At 52.4% G+C, this 21359-nt stretch overlaps 1 protein-coding gene across 6 annotated transcripts in view; it reads right to left on the reverse strand.

Moving 5' to 3' along the window:
- Positions 1 to 7741: 7741 nt before the first annotated feature.
- P2RY2 (purinergic receptor P2Y2) overlaps positions 7742 to 21359 on the reverse strand; it is a 66814-nt gene continuing 53196 nt past the window's right edge. For 4 of the 6 annotated variants that reach the window (XM_059133343.1, XM_059133334.1, XM_059133300.1 and 1 more), the window contains 2 exons: positions 15430 to 15498; positions 7742 to 15149 (listed from right to left, as the gene is read on the reverse strand). In XM_059133343.1, coding sequence (XP_058989326.1) covers positions 14012 to 15145 — 1134 coding nt within the window. In that variant the 5' untranslated portion in view covers positions 15146 to 15149; positions 15430 to 15498 and the 3' untranslated portion in view covers positions 7742 to 14011. Of the gene's footprint in view, positions 15150 to 15429; positions 15499 to 19732; positions 20032 to 21359 lie in introns of all 6 variants that reach the window. The other 2 variants (XM_059133309.1, XM_059133323.1) reach the window with 1 other exon arrangement.

A 21359-nucleotide genomic window follows, 5' to 3' on the forward strand; every position in this document is an offset into this window, starting at 1 on the left:
CTAGGTAATGGTTGGTGCCATTTCTATTACATAAGTTTGGCCTAAGCATATGCCCTATGCGCAGTGGCTCCAGCAAATCCCATACCTCCCTCCCCCCGCCACATGTACACACGTACACACCTGATAAGATCAGCTGGCCTTATAACAATGATGGATTACAGACAGCCACAGAGCAATTATAGGCCATTAAGGTCACCGCATGGTATTTGGAAATGACAATAAAGAGTAGGAAAATCAGCTGAGTCACGCAACTGGTAGAAGAGGTGATGTTCTTTGCTACAAAGATCATCAACATTTTGGGGGTGAAAACAGAAGTCCATGAAGCCCTGGTTGAAGTGTGGGGGGGGCGGTAAACAGGAGAATTTTGGCTGAATAGAGTGCTTTGGGCCAGGGCTTTCACCATGGTGACAACTTGTCAACACAGAAAGGCGAAACTCAGGCCCTGGAAAATAGTTTCCATCAGGTGTTCCCCTCTGGGGAGATATGGGCAAAGAAAACCAGCTCTCCTCCCTCCCCACCCCCCCTCACCCCTGTATAACAGACGGGAAGATTCTCATGAGCACCTGCCCCACTGAGTGGAATGGATTCGTCTGCTGGGGCTGCCATAACAAGGTCTCCAGCCTGGGGGCTTAAACAACAGAAATGTGTGTTTTGTTTTTTTTTTTTTCTCACAGTTTTAGAGGCCAGAAGTCCAAAGTCACAATGATAGCAGGATCAGTTCCTTCTGGGGGCTGTGAGAGATAGATCTTGGCTTTCCTCGGCCTGTAGATGGCTGTTTTCTCCATGTCTTCCCAACCTCACATTCTGAGGTACAGGGTGTCAGGACTTTCCCATATGAATTTGAGGGGGAAACACAGTGCAGCTTATAACAGGGGAGAAAACCCAATGTTGTCCAGCCTTTGTGCTCTTTCAGATTTCCTCCCCGTTTCCCTTCAGGATAAATGGCTTCTGAACATTTAGGAAGTTGGGGCCTTCTACTTTGTAGTTGTGAGGAGAGAAGAGACACTGGCTTTGACTTCCATGTCTGTGTCTACTCCTCCACCATTTTCATCCCTATATTTCTGAGGAAACTGGGTCATTTATCCTGTAAAAGTGTTCAGATTGTGAATCTAGCCAATTGTCCACATGGTCATTTAACACATTTATATGTACCCTGCATCTCCTGAAAAGTGGTAATTAAATTCAGACATCTGATATGACTCAGGTTCCATTTTTTTTGTCAAAAATTCATAGGTAAGGGACGCCTGAGTGGCTCAGTGGGTTAAGCCACTGCCTTCAGCTCAGGTCATGATCTCAGGGTCCTGGGATCGAGTCCCACATCGGGTTCTCTGCTCAGCAGGGAGCCTGCTTCCTCCTCTCTCTCTCTGCCTGCCTCTCTGCCTCCTTGTGCACTCTCTCTCTGACAAATAAATAAATAAAATCTTAAAAAAAAATGCAGAATCTTGACTCAGTCGTTAAGTGTATCCTATGGTTCGGGTCATGATCTCAGGATGGCTTGGGTTGTGATCCCAGGGTCTTGGGATCGAGCCCCGCATCGGGCTCCCTGCTCATCGAGGGGTCTCCTTCTCCCTCTGCCCCTTTCTCCACTTGCTCTCATTCTCACATGTGCATGCACCTAAATAAATAAATAAAAATCTTAAAAAAATTCACAGGTAGTGGTGTGTACTTCTTTTTGCACCACATCTAGTTCTCTTTTTTGTGATGTTCTATTGGTCAGTGAGTCCAGGTCCTAGGAGACCGCTCCATCCGTCGGCAGCCATTGACAATCACTGCCTAGATTTAGACAGAAACACAATGCGAGCTATAGTATAATTTCAAATATGCAAGGAGCCGCATTAGAAAAGTAATCAAAAATGAAATTATTTTAGTAATATATTTTATTTAAGTCATTATATCCAAAATGTAACCATTTCAATATGCAGCCAATATAAAAAATTAGTCTTTTACCAACTTTTTTTTGGACCCAAGTCTTTGTAACCCATTGTGTATTTTATACCTGCAGCACAACTCAATTCAGATGGACCATATTTCTAGTGCTCAATGGCCACTTATGATATGATTATAAATACTTCTTTAAGGTTTCCTTGTAATTGTCTTTGTCCTTAGCATATGTCCCTCTTAAGGGTATACAGTGAGACAATTATTAATTCTAGGAAAAACAAAAAAAGTTCTGCAAGAAAGAAAATGTAATCATAGAATGCTATGTTACTGCAAACAATACTTGCAAGGTCATAAAAATGTTAAGCACTGACTAGTGTTTTGCCCAGAAACTGCAGTGGGAGGATGAGGGAAGAAAACTATATCTTCATCTTCATCGTTCACACGACAAATCAGTGGACAATGTCTAACATGGAAGGAACCAGTGTTTTTTTGGTTGTTGTTGTTCATTTTTGTTTGTTTTTAACAGTCTGAATGAGTTACCGGCAGGAAATGGTTTTCTTTTCCTTCAGGCAAGTGTACGTTTCCATCTCTTGCCCACGACATGAATTTTTTAAATGGCAAATTGCACACTTAATTTTTTAAAGTTTTTATTCAAATTCCAGTTAGTTACAATGTACTATGAGTTTCAGTTGTATAGTGGTTCAGCACTTCCACACCTGGTGCTCACATGACAAGTGCCCTCCTTAATCCCCATCACCTGTTTCACCCGTTCCCCTCCTCTGGGAACCATCAGTTTGTTCTCTAGAGTTAACAGTCTGTTTGGTCTGTCTCTCTTCCTTTTTTACCCCCTTGGCTCATTTGTTTTGCTTCTTAAATTCCACAGATGAGTGAAATCTTATGCCATTTATCTTTCTCGGACTGACTTATTTAACATGATACCCTCTAGCTCCATCCATGTTGTTGCAAATAGCAAGATTTCATTTCTTTTTACGGTTGAGTAATATTCCATTGTATGTATATACTACATCTTTATCCACTCATCAGCTGATGGATATTGGGGCTCTTTCCATAATTTGGCTATTGTAGATAATAATGCTGCTGTAAACATCAGGATGCACGTACCCCTTTGAATTAGTGTTGTATGCTTTGGGTAAACATCCAGCAGTGTGATTGCTGGATCGTAGGGTAGTGCTATTTTTAACTTTTTGAGGAACCTCCATACTGTCTTCCAGAGTGGCTGCACCAACAGTGCAAGAGGGCTCTCCTTTCCTCACACATGATATGAATTTGACACTTAACGTCTCTCCTCCCCTCCCAGCCTGTACCACCCCTCACTCCTTCTTCGGAGTCCAGCTGCTCTGTGGGGAGGAATTGGGGGAAATGGAAAAGTGTTTTTTACTTACTTTTGTGATATAAATGCTTTTTGGGTGTCCTTCTTCCCTAAAAACCCCCACTTAGACCATGTCCTCTGTTGGAGGTAGGCTCTTGGTTGAGGGATTTTTCATCCTACCTGTGAGAGTTCTCTGCCCAGGGAGGTGAGGCCAGGGGCAGGGAGGGTGATCAGCAAGGCTTCCTAAGGAGGGATTTTGAAGGGAGTCTTGGAGGAGGAGGAGACCCTTAGCCGGTAAGCCATGCAGGGACAAGGACAAAAACAAGATGCCTGGCGTGGGCTCTGTCCTCAACCAGAAGCCTGTGATTACTTCTCAGAGAAGCCACGCATCTGTTCTGAATTTTCCAGAACCCAAAACATGGGGCCATTTTCTAATCTATTTAATAATAGGCAAATACCCTGGCATCTGCTCAGCTTATCGTCTTGGAACAAAGGGACCCAATTAAAAGGCCATCATTGGGGAATTCACAGGAAGAGGAAAAAGCAATTGATCAAATCAATGCCCTGCTGCCCTGGGCTGGTCTGTGACCTCCTGCAACAGAAGAGGTCTTCAGAAGAGGTCCTGCCCGTTCCTCCCCCAGACACTGCCCCATGCCTGAGGACTTTCCTGCTATCCCGAGCCCCATTCTCTACCCACTCAGGGACCTGTGGGTGTGTCCCAGCCCACCAGACCTCCTCTGGACTGCAGTTTCATTGGCAGCCAAACCTTGCAGGAAAAACTATTAGGAATCCTACTGGTTGTTCCTTCCAAATACATCTGGCATTGGTCCATTTCTCACCACCTCCATTGCTACCACCTGGTCCCAATCCCAGATCTCTCTTCCGGCTTCCTGCATTAGCTCCTTCCTACTCTTGCTGCTTGATTCTTACCCCACTCTGGTTTATGCACAACACGGCAGCCAGATCCTTCTTTTTCTTCTTTTACTTTTTAAAATATTTTTATTTATGTATTTGACAGACAGAGATCACAAGTAGGCAGAGAGGCAGGCAGAGAGAGAGGGAGGAAGCAGCCTCCCTGCTGAGCAGAGAGCCCAATGTGGGGCTTGATCCCAGGACCCTGAGATCACGACCTGAGCCAAAGGCAGAGGCTTCAACCCACTGAGCCACCCAGGTGCCCTTCTTCTTTTTTTAAATTTTTTTTAGAGAGAGAAAGAGGGAGCAAGTGGGAGTAGGGATGGGGCAGAGGGACAGGGAGAATCTCAAGTAGGCTCCATGTTGAGTGTTGGAGCCCAATATGGGGCTCCATCCCACAACACTGAGATCATGACCTGAGCCAAAATCAAGAGTCAGCTGCTTAACTGATTGAGCCACCCTGGTGCCCCTAGCCAGATCCTTCTAAAATGCAAGCTGGATTGTCATGATTTTCTGCCTCATTCCATGTCCTACGAGATTCCCCCATCTCTGGACTCCACTACTCCTGCCTGCACCCCAGTCACTGCCTCCTTACTCAGGCAGTGGGAGCCCCTTTGTTAACTCCCACTCCTCCTACAAGTCTGCTCAAATGCCCTCTTTTGGGCACCGCCTGAGGCTTCACCTGACCATTCTCTTTAAAATCCCACCCCCGCCCCTTACCCTCTACCTGCCCACCCTCCCAATCCCCCTTTCTGCTCCGCTGTTCACCTTCTAGCATACCATGGAATTTACATTTAATTAAGACTGGTGCTTTTTGTCTCTCTCATCCCCCCCAGAATGTGAACTCCACAAGGGAAGGCTCTTTGTTCTTTTAATCACTAATGGTTTCTAACTATCTACAACAATACTTGGAATATAGGAATAGGCTCTGTGTAAATATTTGTTGAACAAGTGGATGAATGAATCGATAATGTTTTTGCCTCAAAGAGCCATTGTGAAACTTACATGAAATAATTAATCTGACCTGTTTTGCAAAGGAAAGGCATTAATGTCTAATGAGTATTCACTGGTACTAGATATTCTACGAAACAGTTTATAGAGGTTATCTCATTTTTCCTCACTATGAATCGCTCAGTGTTCATTCATTCATTCATTCATTCATTCATTCATTCAACAAGTAATTTTTGTGCACCTACCATCTGCCAGGTAATTTTTCTGGGCACTGCGGATAAATTAGTGACCAACATAGACAAAGGACCCCTGTCCTCTGGGAACTTTCACCCTGGTAGAAAGAGACAGTACCAACAAAATGTAAATTTTATGAGGAAACTGAAATGCCCATTAATCATCTGATTAATTAGTGGCAGAGCCAAGATTTAAATGGGAACAGCCCAAGGTTTCTGCGCTTTCTAAGTGTCGTGAATGAAGGCACCTGGATTCAGGTGGAGGAAAAGCTTGTGGGTGAGGGCTGCAGGTGTAGAGCGAAGATGTGAGGGTGGGGCTCGGAGGGCTGGCTCCCCTTTGTGCTTCCCACTCCCCCCTTCCACATGCCTGAGAGTCAGATGCATTTTACGCACTGATGGGATCCAAATTACATACAACACTTTTGCAGTGGCTGGACCCTGATTTCTGACGGGGCTAGGAGGACCAGCTGAGCTTGGTCGCACCTCACAGGAGGTGCGAGTCGAGTCTTAGAGGCTACCCTGTGAGGAGGCAAGGACTTCTAGAGGCATCCAGAAGTCAGGGGCTCTGGTGGGGGTGGAGGCACTGGAATGGGGCAGGGCTGGGGGCAGAGGCCCGAGAAAGCCCCTTAGGAGGGCCTCTCACCCCTCTCCCAAACACTCAGCTGTGTTCTCCAAACCAGAGCTTGGGTGCCTTCCTGACAGCCTGTGAAGGTGGGGAACCCCATCTGGGGCCCTGAAGGTAAGCAGGAGGTCAAAGGGAAACACATGGCCAGAGGACATCATGGCACCATCCTCAGGGACACCCCTGCCCCTGCTCCTGGAAGAACCAGAGAGGGTCAATGGAGCATCTTTGAAACCTCAGACTGGGGAGGCTGTCGGGGGCAATGCTGGGAGAATGGAGCAGTGGGGTCTGCCCCTCAGTCTTGTCTTGACAAAGCCAACATCTGGACACGGTGTGCTTCCTCTGAAGAAAGAAAACACCCAGTGTTGCACTTTGTCCTGGCGCCAGAGTGTACTGCGATGGGTCATGGGGCAGTCCCTGAGAGCCCCTGGGGCGTGGGGGGTAGGCTGGAATAGAGAGCTGAACTGTCAGCTGCTCTCCCTCCTTCTGCAGGAATCTCTTGTCAGTGCCGGCAGCTCCACCACGAACACACCTGCAGCCAACAAATCTGGGCCTCTTATTTGATGGAGCAAAGATTTCACAGTGGGGGAATCTCTGGGGTGTCTCCAAAGTGGGGGGTCAGAAGGGTGCTTATAGGATCATGGGGGGTTGGAGTTAGTCCAAGGATGATCTTTGTCAGAGATTGGTCAGAATTTGAGAAGCAGGGAGTTGCTGTAACTCCTACGTTGAGAATACAGGAGTCCTCCAGGAGTGTTACAATTAGATCCGCTTGTCTGTAGTCATCTCTTGGAATCTGTGAGTCCAGGTACATGACGTGTGCACTTAGATAGTCTGAGATGGACAGCACGGCTTGATCAAGTATTATTACCTGTTTTTCAAGTCAGTGTATGTTTTGCAAACTGTGTTCCCTATTTCAATTCTCAGTCCCACCCTCGCCTCACACTCTCCAACAACTTGGCTGCCAGCAGGATCCTTTTCCTCTCATCACTCCACAGGGGAAGGTCTGGACCGCAGCCCCAGGGCCTGCAGCTGCAGCCACTCTGGCCACCAGGGGGCAGCAGGGCAGCATCCACGAACTGGGGACCTAGAGTGGCCCAAGCACAGGCCATGGAGGAGGAAAGCCAGCGCTCAAGAAAGGATAGGTCTGATGCTCTGAAGTGGCCTGTTTGCTTCTCTTTGTTACAGGGAGCCAAAAAGAGGAGGAAAATGGGGAGTGTGGAGGGATGGGAGCTGGGGAAAAGGAGGAAGAGTGGGGAATGAGGGGAGCAGAAAGGGGTCCCTAGAGCTGGCAGCTGGGGATTTAGTGGTAAATTAATAGAGACCTTAATAGGGCCATGAAGCACACACACACCGGGTCCTCTCCAGACTCCCCATCTCCTCCTGCCACCTCCAAGCCCATCTCCTTCCAATAGTTTGACCTCCTGGCAGACCCTCTTCCCTCTGCTTTCTCCAGGGTGGCCACCCACCCGAAGCCCTTCTGCTACTTGGTGTCTGTGGGGGCTGCCCTTCCCTCCAGCACTCTCCCTAGAACACAGATGTGACAACTCAACACAGGCATAAACACACACACACGCACGCACACATAGACGCATTAGCACAGGCTGCGTGGTGACCATGCAGTAGGCTTTGAATTTCCTCCTCCGCATTTTGCAGTTGCTTTGGTCACAAAGGCTGGTCTAACAGTTTAATCCCACAATGAGGTGGGACTTTTCATGTGGCTGCTGATTTGGAATTTGGCTCCAGGACATAAATCTGAAGATACATAGTGGGTAAAATACCCTACTTTCAACAGAAACACGAAAACAATTGGGGTCAGACACTTGCTCTGAGTTTATTACCCCAGCTCTATACCACCCTCCATGCTGATTCCACAGGCTGAACACTAGGCTCAGTGACCTTGAAAACATCCCTGCTGTTGTGAGCTGTCAACCAAGCCAGGAGAGGGGAGCTCTAGAAAAGTCACTCAGGAGACTGGGGCATAGGAGCCAAGGGTCTCAGCAAGGAAGGTGGGGCACACTCAGACTGGGTGAACGAAGAGATTCTTTACAAAGGTGTGGGCTGGCTTTTGGAGGGCTCCACGCAGAGAGGCACTGATGGACATGTGGTCATAGCCAGAGAAGCAAGGACAGCAAGAAAGGGCTGTGGCTGTCCTGGGGAAGACACAGTGGTCCCCTTCCTCTTCCCCACCTTGCCCAACACCCAGAGGAGAGAGGGACCCAAAGGAGTGGGGAGAAGGCTCCCCCCAGCATTGGGGAAGAGGAGGGGTGGGCATTAAATTAAGTAGGGATTGGAACCTTCAGCTGGAGTGAACTTTGTTGCAAGTGACTCAACTATTTGGAGTTTACCATATAAACAGTTTATGGATGGGAAAGGGAAATTAGACATTGGGTAGGCAGGACTGATAGGAAAATAAAAGAGCAGTGTTTGTGCCTGCCTGCATTCTCACTGTTCAGCAAACTGGAAAAAGAAGTATTAACAGTTCCATTTTGCAGACAAAGAAATCGAATTTGTGCTCACAGAGCTGGTGATAGCCAAGCTGGGACAGAACACTACTCCTCCTACCTTGACTTCCCTGGGTCCCCCAACTCCTCCTTTCCCCAGAGCCACAGCTTGGTAAGCCCGGATTCAGTGCCAGCTAAAGCCACATTTGGTAAAAAGAGAAAAAGAGGATTGAATCAGGTGCTCCAGGTTCCCAAGATCCATCCCCTTCCACCCACCTCCCCCAGGCCTCTTTCCAGCAAGCCCACCTGCCCTCCTCCAAGATGAGCTCTCAGAAGGCACAGCCCGGTGCTGATGAGGGCAGCATCTAGTCTCCACGCTGACTGCTGTGTGGCCTTAGGCAAGGCACAGCTCTCTTTGGGCCTCTTGTCCCTCTAAGCAGCCAAACCATCCCCGGGGTCCCTGCCAGGAGGGAAAACGGATTCCAACCAGTCCTGCCTTCCAGGGGACTCATGCGCTGCTTCACAACAGCCTTTGGGAGCTAACAGGGAAGCCACGTCGAGGTGGGGACACCCAGGGAGTAGGGGCAGGGAAGCTATTTTTGGGCAGGCAGATCTCCTGGTCACTGCTGGACAATGGTCCAGGGCAGCCATTGTGCTGGGAGTGGAAAGCCCTTTTCTGACTCCATCTCCAACAGCTGAAAATAGTCCAGGGTGAGCCCTTGGGGACTGAGTCTGGGGCCATGATTGACTGGCCCAGCCCCATCCACTGTTCCTGCTGGGACAGGGCTGAGACTGGACACCTGGCTGAACGAGAGCCAAGACGGAGGTAAGCTTAGGAAGCCTGTACTGGAGGAAGAGCAGCTGGGCAGAGCCAAGCCTCATGGCAGATGGGGAAACTGAGGCCCGGAGAGAAGGGATTCCCCAAGACATCTGGTGCACAAGGGAGAGGAGGAGAGGGCGGCTTCGGGAGTTCATCTCCCCCCCACCCGCTTGCACATAGCACTTGGCAAGGCAAACACCTCTCCCACCCTCCATCTGCAAGGGGCAGGGCCATTAAACAGTGGACCAGCTCTGCTCCAAGTTCCCAAGGGGTGCCCATGGAGTCGCTTTCCTGTCACTTGATGCCAGGGGAGAATTGCTGCCAACTCTAGCCCTCAGAACTAAGAGCCCAGGGGGTTGGGAGAATGCCTGGGGGAGCAACTGTTAGTTGTGCCTTTGCTGAAGAGCAAGGTGGCTGATGCCCTGAGGCAGGAGAACTGGGACTTGGGAGGCAAGGGATCCAATCTCCAGAGAGTGGCCCAGAGAGGGTAGGCAGCTAGCCTCTGGCCACACAGCAAAGTTGCCCATCTGTTGCTTGCTCTGGCCCAGCTCCCAGCTGGTCTGCATCTCCGGGGTCTTGGTTGAACGAAGTAGTTGTTACAGCACCCCATAATGGCAACCATCACGTAGGGAGAAATGACTAAGCCTGTTGCCATGGCGAGTGGGAGCACTCCGAACCACAGGGGCTGGCTCCAGAATTTGGTATCAATGCCCTCCCTCCTCCTCCCCCTCTTGCCTCTGCATGCTGCCCTCTCACAGCCTGGCAACAAGATTCTACACACACACACAGGCCCATGGACCTGAGGGCCACCTAGTGCCAAGCAGGACAGAGGGAGTTCCCACACCTTACCCCAGGGTAGACCTGCTTTCCTCCTGCTCCATCCTGGGAAGCGTTGGTCATGGGAGGCCCACTGTGGCTCACTGGCTGGACATTCCTCTCCTCCCATAATGCATCCTAGCGTGGTTCTACACTGTTATGTCAACTCCACGAGGACAGGGTCCAGCCGCTTGGCCTGGCCTCACCTTGGCACTGTGCCAGCCGTGGAAATGCTTACCCAGTGCCTGGGACTGTTTGAAGTGTTTCATGCGTTATCAATCCAATGCCCAGTGTGGGAGGGAGGATGTTCTTTCAGAGATGAGAAAACGGAGGCCCAGCAAGATTCAGTAACTTGCCGGAGGCGCCACAGCTGCAAGACGCAGAGACCCCACTCGGGCAGCAGTGGTAAAGGCTCCCCACCCCCACTACAATGCCCCTTCCAGCTCGAATCCCAGGGAGAGCTGATTACACACCCTCCTGCCCAGCAGGAACTGCAAGCAGCCTGGGATGCCGGAAAGGGAACTAATCTATCTGATGGACCCGGATTCCATCCTGACTCACCCCTGGCTGCCTGTATAACCTGGAGCAAGTCCTCACATCTCATGGCCTGTCTCCTCTTCCGCTAAATGGGGATGATAATGTCTATTTCACACAGTCATGGGGAAGAATAAATTAGAGCGATGAGAGGTGCCTGGGATGTGAGTTAATACAGGAGTATCCTTCCTCATGAGCTTGACTCAGAACAGAAGAGCTCAAGTCTGCTGTGACAGGGTGGTGACAGAGGAGTAGCTCTGGGGGCCTGACCTTCCTCTTGAGCCATGGGATACCTGCCCAACCCCCGCCTGGGGCAGAGATCCCTCACATGCCAGGGCCCCTGTCCTGGATGCACCAAGCTCACCGAGACTAGCCACTGCAGGGAGGACAGCAGACCTTTACCTCCCTGCCCACTGCTCCCCTTCTCTTCTATGACCCAGGCCTCAGAGCTTCAGTGCCACAGCTCCACTCACCAGCTCCATGTGGTGGGGGGAGGGGAAGGTGCTAGGGCAGCAGGGGTGATGACAGGAATCCCACTAAGGCATGGACCTGAACTAAGGGGAGCAGAGCAGCAGCGACAGCCTGAGCTGCTGGCACACATCCAGGCTCCATGCTGACCGGCTGAGTGACCTTGGGGCAGGCCCCACCCCTCTCAAGTCTACTGCTGGGCTGGATAATCCCCAGGGTCCCCATCAGGTGACTATGCCCTTTCACAGTGGCCTTCAAGAGTCAACAGCCCCAGGAAGTGATGTCAGGGCAAGGAGGTGGGGTAGTTGGGAGGGAGCAGGGAGGCCCAGTGAGTAAGAGGAGATATTTTGAGAGCAGGCAGGTCCCCCCACGTCACTACTGGACAATAGTCAGGGGCTGGGAGTGGAAAATCCTGCTCTCACTCCAGCTGAAAATAGCACAAGGCAGGGGTCAGAACCTCACCCACTAGGTGGATGGTCTAGGCACTGAGCAGCAAGGACAGACGTCCACATCGAGGGGTCAGACAGTCTTATTGGGGTCCAGGGGTGGAACCCTGGGCCTGATCCTCGTTCCCTTAGAGTCTCTCTGCACTCCCCCCCCCAAACACAGTGTCTGACACTGGATTAGATGGTGAGTAAGGCCCTCCTTTCCCAGGTCCTTTGCGCTGAGAATGTGCTGGTTCAAGGAAGACCTCCTGGGGCTAGGTCATAGTGTTGGCTCCATGTGCTGTACGGCCCTGGGTTCTCAGGGTCTCCAGGACAGCCACTTGAGGAGTAGATGGCAGAACATGAAAGAATGGGGACTAAGGGTACTTGGGCCTACCCCCAACCACAGATGAACACTCAGGAGCCCCCAGAATCATGGTGTACAACCTCTTGCCTCTGGGTCTAAGCAGGACCAAGGGAATCAGAGCCCAGCATTTACACTCTTAGGTGTAATCTTACCTGGGTATGGGATTCCTATAACTAGGATGGGGTTCAGCCTGAGCAGCAGCTGGTAGGAAAGAGACAGGCTTGGGCCTGCAGGAAAGGCTCAAGGACAGTCTGCAAAAAATAGTCACAAAAAAGCTCACAGGGTCTCCAGTCACATTAACAGAAGTATAGGACCTAGAATGTGGGAGGTGAGCATTTCACACTACTTTGAGCACATCACTACCATTGCAATCCAGAATAATTTTTCTGGATCCTGGCTTTTGATGGGTCCCTGCTGCATCAGGGAGCTGTGGAGCTAGACTCAAACTCTTGAGGAGAGGGTGCTCTGTTCTGACAAAGTAGAGTGGGAAGGGTGAAGAAGTCATAAGAGGGAGGCAGAATTTGGGTGAGAAAAGAATCTTCTCTCAGGCAGAATGGGCTGATAGGGCAGGGGGTGTCCCCGAGGGAGGGAGTGAGTCTTTACATTTGAGATTAAGAGTGAGTCCTGTCAGCTTTGCCCTACCCCTTTCCTAAAGCTGAGCTGGGCCCTGTTCATCTGAGTTCTACAAATCTCCACAGTAGTGCCGGGTGGACCCAGAATCTGTCACAGGTGAGAAAGATCTCCCTCACCCTAAGCCCTGACCCAGGCTAAGCACAAACTATTATGCCACATAGCTGGATTTTCCCAAGAGACAGAGGAATGGACAGGAAGAGAAATGAATCTCTCCCATACTTAGCGCCTGTGCGAAAGAAACCTCAGGGAAAGGCAAGGAGGGAGCCCTGTCTTGCTATCCTCGTGATCCAACCCCAGCCTCATTCCTGCCGTGAGCCTAGGCCCTGGCTGCCTGGCCTGCTTCCAGTTCCTGCATACCCTGCTTTCTTGTTCCCATGTCTTTGCCCAAGATGCACCCTGCATCTGGATGTTCTCTGATAAACTGCTTTTCTCAGAAGCTACAGCCCAGGTGTGTCCCCCACTGGGTCAGAGAGGCCAGGCAGCCTCTCTGACCCAGTGGTCCACAGCCCCAACCACGCAGTGTTATCTATGGTGTGCTGGAGCCTCTTGGCTCTGCTTGCAAGAGCCAAGTGTTACATTCTCAGGAACTGTGAAAGGAGGTTGATGTCACATTAGTAGTCTGAAACTGGCCAAGGCAGGAGTATCTGCATCAATGCTGTTGGCAAAGCTACAAATAAGGGGCTCCCCTCACCCCCTGGAGAATCAGTTAGATGGTTTAGCATTTAGCAGCACATGACTGGTCATAGCCATTGAGCCCTAAAGTGGGGGGATTCCAAGGACAGGACCCCACCTGACTCCTGTCTGCTGAGGCAGCTAATGGGAGGGCAGGTGGCAGAGGAGTACAGGCTGGAGAAAAGACCCCAATGTGGCTGGTGAGAGCTTCTTAGGCTGTATTGTCATCCTCAAACCACACAACAGGGCACAACGCAGTAGGTAACAACCACATCAGTACAAGTTACAGCCTCAAACTGGCTCCCAGCCCAGGGGAGCCTCCAGCTGGGTTTCTGACATCAGTTCCCTGACGTTTCGTTCATCACTCAGGATGGGGCTCCTCCTCAGAGGAAAGAACCATCCAGACCTGCCCTAGACCCCTCTGCAGGAAGCTCTAGCTCAATCCTGGCACCTTACCAGGGTCCTTTGGTCAGCCTGTAACCCTGTCCCTCCTAGGTGGCTCAGGCCAAGACTGTGACCTTGGTAAGTCGCTTTCCCCTCTGGGCCCGGTTCTCCATTTGACTTCATCAGGCTTTGATCAAGCCTTGATCTGACCTGGCAGGCACCGCCAGCTATCTGTGTGGGAGCCAGGCCAGGGGTCTTACCCTTGCCTTTCTTGAAGCTCTATTCCCCAACTCACACACACAAATTGTGACAGGCATCCTAGGGACTGTTGAGATCTCTGGGCCACAGACAGCATTCTGAGCCCCTGCCAAATGACAGAGCACTGAGGTCACAGCTCCCTTGACCATCAGGCATGAGTCACTAATGGGGCCCTATCTAGGGAGAATATCGCATCTGCAGAAGTCCTAGCCCCTACAGCCCCAGCCCCCATATGAACTTGCACAGGCCTGAGGGGCTCAGGTCCTACAGCCGGATATCCTTAGTGTTCTCACCACCAGCTGGTGTCGACTCTGTCCGCCTAGAGTCCTCACTGCTGGTTGATACGTCTCTGATCCTCTTGATGTCAGTCCTGTCCGACCTGCGCAGGCCCACTCTGCGGCGAGCTGGGGCCACCGGAGTGGGGTCGGTGGGCGGCTTGGCATCTCGGGCAAAGCGCACGAGCCTCTGCCCGGCCAGGAAGTAGAGCACAGGGTCCAGGCAGCTGTTGGCACTGGCAAGCGGTCGCGTGATCTTGTAGGCCATGTTGACTGCATTAAGGGTGTGGCAGCTGAGGTCCAGTGAGCGGAAGGAGTAGTAGAGAGTGCGCGTGACGTGGAAGGGCAGGAAGCAGAGCGCGAAGACCGCCAGCACCACCGCGATGGTGCGCACCGACTTGCGCTTGGCCCGAGGCAGGCCTCCCGATGTCCCATAGGCTGGCTTCAGCAGCCGCCGAGCCATGAGCACGTAGCACACCAGGATGGTGGCAAAGGGCACGGCGAAGAGCAGCCCCAGCATCACGGAGCTGTAGGCCACGAACTGTCCGAAGAGCTCGGGCGCGGACGTGTCGTGGCAGGTGATGCGGTCACCACGTGCGCTGGTGGTGACGAAGTAGAGCACGGGGGACTGGCAGGCCAGCACCAGCACCCACACGGCGGCCGCCACCCGGCGGGCGTAGCGCGCGCGGCCCCAGCGCAGCGAGCGCAGCGGCCGCAGGACCCCCAGGCAGCGGTGCAGGCTGATGCACGTGAGGAAGAGGATGCTGCAGTACAGGTTGGTGTAGAAGAGGAAGCGCACGAGCTTGCACAGCACCGTGCTGAAGGGCCAGTGGTCGCCGCGCGCGTAGTAGTAGACCAGCAGTGGTAGGGATGCGGCGTAGAGCGCATCGCACACGGCCAGGTGGAACATGTACGTGGTGGATGCGTTCCACGTCTTGAGGCGGCACAGGAAGATGTAGAGCGCCGCGGCGTTCAGACACAGCCCCAGCACGCACACCACGCCATAGGACACGGGCAGCAGCACATACTTGAAGTCCTCATTGAAACGGCACTTGTAGCCCAGCTCGTCCCCTTCCCAGGAGTCATTGGCCGTGCTGTTCCAGCGGCCCAGGCCTGTGGCCATCGCCCTGAGAGGGAGGGGGATGCCGGGGGTGGGGGCGGGGAAAGAGAAGAGCTGTCAGGGTCATGACCGGGGCTGGGGGGGGGGGGGGCCCTGACACGCCCACCCGATGGGGGCCATGAAGGACCACGCGCACCCACAGAGCCCCTTGGTTCAGATCTGCCCAACCAGGTTCCAGGCCTTTGTAACCATTTGACCTGGCTCTCTCCCTGACCCAGAGGGCCCAGAACCGTGGGACCCAAGAACTTCGAGAATGTGTGAGCTCCATGAGTATCAGGGCCACATACCTCTAAAACTTTAGGACAGGGATAGGCAAACTACATCCGGAGGGCCAGGGGCAGCTTACCAGTCTGTTTCTGAAAACAAAACAAAACAAAAACTTGATTGGAACACAGTCATACCCATCTATTTATGAAGAGTTGAACGGTTGTAACAAAGACTGTGTTTCTGAAAGCCTAAAAAACTACCACCTGGCCTTAAAAAAAGTTTGGCCACCCTGCTCTAGAACCTCAGGAGCACAGAGTTCTAGATCAAGGACCCTGCGCTCTAGAATCTGAGGAGATGAGGGGGTCCCACCGCAGTGTCATCTCAAATTCACAGAAAAGGGTCTCTAAGGATGGCTGCTTGGCCCACACCCAGCGTCCACTGCCTGCTGAAGCGTTTCTGGCCAGTAGGTAGTCCCTACTTTCCTGGAAGCATTAGAAAGTTCCTTCCTTTAGGGGCTTCTGGGTGGCTCAGTCAGTTAAGCCTCTGCCTTTGGCTCAGGTCATGATCCTAGGTCCTGGGATCAAGCCCCACATCAAGCGGCTCCCTGCTCACCAGGAAGTCTGCTTCTCTCTCTAACCCTCCCCACTGCTTATGAACTCTCTCTCTAATACATAAAATCCTAAAAAAATAAAAACCATAGATAGTTTCTTCCTATAAAAAAATATGAAAGTCTAAGATACAGGTCATTAAAATAATTTGTCCTAGGTCACATAGCTAGGGATGCCTGCATTTCCTATCCAGGTCCACCCCACAATGGAAGGGGTCACAGGAAGGAGGTAGTGAACTCCCTGTTTGGGAGGTAAAAGGCTCTTCTAGCAGAGTCTGCGGAAAAGCTTGTGTCCTGTGTGTGGGTGTGTCTGGGAGGACAGAGAGAGGAGATGACATGTGAATTCTCCCTATCCTAGGAGTCTGGGACTGTACAATTCCCTTCCTTTTGGAACCTGAGGTCCTGAGAGGCTGGGACTTGAGGATTCTGTAGGGCCGGTAACACTCACTCTCTTAGGCCTCTTAGCTTACTGCCCAGCCTAGAAATAATAGTTCAGGCTCCCTGAGGTTGAGATTAGGGGGCTGAAAGATGCATAGTTCCCTCAGTTTCCCTTCTCTGCCCATGCCCCATATCCCCAACCCCAGAATCTTATGTGTCTCCTGTTGTCAGCAAATGTGCAAACAGGAAGAAGGGAGTGTGTACCTCTCAGAGATGCAGGTTCCTCCTCGAGGAGGCAGGGCTGACCCAGGGTGAGGAGACAGGGAGGTTACGTGATGCCAACTGAGTAGGGGCAGCACCCCCGCCAGGGGGAACTCTAGTTAGGGCTGGCCTGCTGGGACCCCTCTGGCCTAGAGCCAGGACTCAGGACCTGGCATCAAAGCATTTCCTGTATCCCACCCCTGCTCCACACTGCCCATGCTGCCTTCACCCTCCCTGCCTCTCTAGCCTCAGTTCCCCCCAATCCAGAGGAGTCTTTGTAAAGACAAAATCATTCCTTTGCTTGAAACCCTCTGTGGCTCCTGCCTATTCTCAGGAGAGAACTCTGCTCCTCGCTCTGGTACAGTGGCCTTCTCCTGAATCTTCGGGAAGCCCTCTCAGGTCACCAGAGGAGGAGAGACAGGTCTTCACCGAAGGCTGTGCAACAGCGGGGTGTAGTTGGCTAGGGGAGTGACGTTAAGGCCCAGGCTGGGGGCAGGCCTGGGGACGCTGAGAGGGGAGAAACTAGCCCAGAGGGAGTTTGGGGAGGGGAGGGTTAGGAGAGGGAGGCTGGTGGGATGCCTGGCTCAGGGGTGGGGAGGAGGAGCAGGTATGGGGAGAGAGGCACTCCTTGTCAGATATGACCATGCTGAGGTCTGGCAGGTCTCTCCTCTGGGTCAGGGCCCTTTCCCCCACGCCCCCCCCCCCCCCAAACTACAGTATTTCTACACAAAAGTTTTCTGGCTAATCCCTAAAGGTGGAATTTCTGATGCTAGTGAGATGGGTGGGGACTTCCCTAAGTCTCTCCTGAACCAAGGAAACTGCCCTTTCCACCTGTTTTAAGACATCCGGGCCTCCACCCACTCAGGCCAGCTGGGGACTCCATTGCCATGGCCTCCATCCAGAATGAACCTGCCTGCCATGTCCCTCCACTGGCTGGCCCCCCAGCTCCTGCTTATAAAGATAGCCAAATCCCCAGTCCTCTCCCTTGGCCCTCCACTCTGCCTCTCCTTACCCCCAATGCCCTCGGGGTCTCACCCCCAGTTCCCACCTAACTTTGTCCAACACCATTCGCCAGCCCCTCTGTGCCCAGTTCTGGCTGGTCCTGCCTTGTAAGTGCCCTGCCAGGCTTCCCTACCTTTGCTTAAGCTGTTCTTTCTGCCTGGAAAGCCCTCCCAGAACCCACTTGCACTGTACCCCATCCTGCTCACCCCTCCAGGCTCTTCTCAAATGTCATCTCGTCTCTGAAGCTCTGACCCTCCACCACCCCCGACGTTCCTTACACCCTGTTGGCAATCTGTCTTTCCACCCTCTACCCCAACACATTCCAGGTGCTCCTAGAAGGCTGCGTCCATCTGATTCTTTTCTCTGTCCCAATCACCCAGGAAGAGGCCTGATCCAGAGCAGGTATGACACGAATGAGAGAACGAGTGAATGAATTAATGAAGCAAGCACAAAAGGATACAGGGGTCCAGGGGAGGCTGAGCCTTATGACAGTGGCTCTTCTTTCCCTTATCCCTCTGAGGGCCTCCCAGAGTGGCCCTGACACAGATTTCTCAGCTGCCTACCCTTGCTGGCCTCCTGGGGACCAGACCACCTGAGGCCTAGTCCTCCTCCTGCCCTAGGCAGGCACCTGGACTGCCTCTCAATTTCAGGAGGCCTACCACTCTCCAGCCAGGCCAGGGAAATGCCAGGGGGAGGGGAATTGGACCCAGGCATTCTGGAGGTGCATCAGCTGTCTGAGCCAAACACATTCTTTCATCTTGCTCATCCCTGGTTCAGGTCATGGAGTCAGCCTGGATCAGGAGTTCCTGGTCCTGGTCCCCCTTACCCACAACCCCTCATTTTGTAGGGGCCAAGCCTGGGCTGAACAGCTTCCATGCAACATCTTCATTTCACCCCCCCACCCCTTACTCCTCAGCAGATGCTGCCACAGAGGTTGAGCTACTCATTCAAGGTCACACTGCTAGGAATGGGAGAAAATGGGCTTGATACCAGGGCTCTCTGGCTCTGAAACCTGAACTCATCACAGTTTGGGATGAGGGAGCAGGGTAGGGATCCCTCTCAACTGAACCCTGCTCAGCATATACATGCACACGAGTGAAGCTGCACGGGCCTCCCAGCCAGGGAGGCCCTCCCAACCTCCCAGCACGCCCATACCTGACCAGCACTTGCTCTCCATCAGGATGCTCAGTGCCTGCTCAGGTTCCTCACTCATGAATGCACAAGCCTGGACCAGGACACAGGGGATTCTTTGGGAAACTGGAAAAACAGGTCCCAAGGCCTGGACTACACCCAGCTTCTAGCATTTCTCAGAGCAGCCATGCTGTGGGCTCTGTGGAACTGGAGACAGCAGGTGCTCTTGGTTTGCTGGTTGCAGGAAGTCACCTGGGCAGAGCCCTCCCAGGCCCACTTCTGATGCTCTAACGTCAGTCCAGAAGAGGCAGGCTCTGGTGTACTTGTCCCAGTAGGAGTGCCCGCTGCCCACCCACAGCCCTAGCCATCTACCCTTGGCTCATGTGGTGCAGAGATGGTTGCTCCCAGCCTCACTCCCCCGGCAGCCCCTTTCACAGGAGTGTGGCTCTGCTGGGGAAAGTCTTTCTTTCACAACCTGCAGGGCTGAGCATCGTCTCCATCCTGGTCTGTGCTTCAGTCCCTACAGTTGCCTGGTATACACTCGACAGTACTCATGCCAACACAGATTTGTTCAAGCTAGGCCTCTTCTGGAATCCTCCTCCTCCCTGTCCCACCTGTAATCATTCCTCCATAGGTATTATAAATACACATGAACCACACATGGACATAGCCAGATACCCAGAGACTTACACAGTCACATTCAGATGTCTGCACAGCACGAGCACACACATGCATGCGTGCGCACATGCATGCACACACACGGTGTCCTAGACAGGGCCTGGAAGAGCCTTTAGAAATCACCTGCACCAGGAGTGCCTGGGGGCTCAGTGGGTTAAGCCTCTGCCTTCAGCTCAGTTCATGATCACAGGGTCATGGGATCGAGCCCCGTGCCTGCTTCCCCCTCTCCCTCTCTCTGCCTGTCTCTCTGCCTACTTGTGATCTCTCTCTCTGTCAAATAAATAAATAAAATCTTAAAAAAAAAAAAGAAAAGAAAAAGAAATTACCTGCATCAAACTCCTATTTGACAGAGGAGGAAACTGAGGCTCTGACAGCAGATCTCACCATACTCCAGGGACAGAGCCAAGACTGGAGCACAGGCCTCCTGGATTCTGGCCCTGGTTCTTATCTCTTGTCTTGTCTGCGAGGCCCTCACACACAACAGGCACAAGGTTTCATTGAGGGGGTGGCTGGTTCCCTGGGGGAGGGACCCCTCTGGATGTGCAAGTCCCAGCATCCGCCAGAACCTCAGGCTCATCAGAGGAGAGAAGGACATCTCCTTCATTCTTCCATCTGCTCCATTTCCCTACAATGGGAGGCAGGGGGTGCTGGTCTGAGATAGCTAAAGCCAGGTCTCCAGGCTGGAAGCAAAGTGCAAGGGGGGGGGCGGGTGGCGCCGATGTGGGAAGAAGAGAGGAGACAGCCAGCTGCAGGAACAGGGCAGGAGGGGTGGTGTGGAGAAACGTCCTAGTGATCTGCCAACCCGCTGAGGAGTCCAGTGACCAAGGAAAGAGCATCACCTTTCCCCCTACCCCTCCCACACCACTCATCTCCTCAGGAGATGCCTTCACTTAACAGACAAGGTGGAGCAGAGCACTTTCTTGAAGCCTTTCCTCCCATTTCAGAGAAGGATCTCTCCCACCTGTCCTTCCACGCTGTAAAACTCTAATATATCCTCCACACTGTAGCTCCTTCCCACCCGCGTGTCACCCCCACTCACCAGGCCCTGTCAGTTCCACCAGTGCAACAGCTCAGACAGGCCCCTCTTGCCCAGCCCACGGCCTCAGGCTTGTGTTTCTTCTCCAGACCACTGCATCAGCCCACACGCTTGCTGGCATCCTCGCCCTCACCCTACAGTGGAACCCCTACAGTCCCTTTTTCACACCGCAGTCACTGGCTCTTCCAAAAACGCAAATCTGACCCTATACTGTTGAACTAAAACCCTTCCATGGCTCCCCTATTGCCCTCAGGCTAATGACCGAGCTCCTGAGACTGGCATTCAAGGCTCTCTGGCTGAGCCGACCCAGGTCACCCCGCTGGACAACTCTGTCTCTCTGCCTTCAGCCTCATCTTCCCATCCCAAGCACAACAGTCCCACGGTCCTATCGTTGCTCAAGAAGGCCGTCCCTTATCTTCTAACATTTATGTCATAATAAGAGTGGAGTGTTTTCTCTGTAACCAATCCGTATTAGGTAGACTGCCTCTCATTTAATCCGGAGAAGCTCAGAGAGGCTAACCCACCTCTCCAGGGTAACAAAGCTAGCCAACTGCAGCCTTGACCTGACTTTAGGAACTGTGCCCCTGATCACTACCTCTTATCCTCCACAGCCCAGATCCTCTGCTCCAGGAAGCTCCCCGACCAGCCCTCTTTGAGCCCCATGACTCTGCCTATCTGGTCAGTTGTCTGCCAGAGGGAACACCTTAGTGTTCTAGAACTCCAGGTACTAGAACTACTACTCTTCCTGGTATTTCCTCAGAGTGAAACACCTCTGATGGTTACCGTACCCATTTCACAATTCCAAACACCACCACCAACAACAAACCAAGGCCAAAAAGGGTAGCCCACGATCTCATCTGAAGTCACCAGTGAGTGAGGGGCAGACTAACTGACCCCTTCTACCTGCCTCCACCTCT

The sequence above is a fragment of the Mustela lutreola genome, chromosome 1 (genome assembly GCF_030435805.1).
Source record: "Mustela lutreola isolate mMusLut2 chromosome 1, mMusLut2.pri, whole genome shotgun sequence".
Taxonomy (NCBI): Eukaryota; Metazoa; Chordata; class Mammalia; order Carnivora; family Mustelidae; genus Mustela; species Mustela lutreola.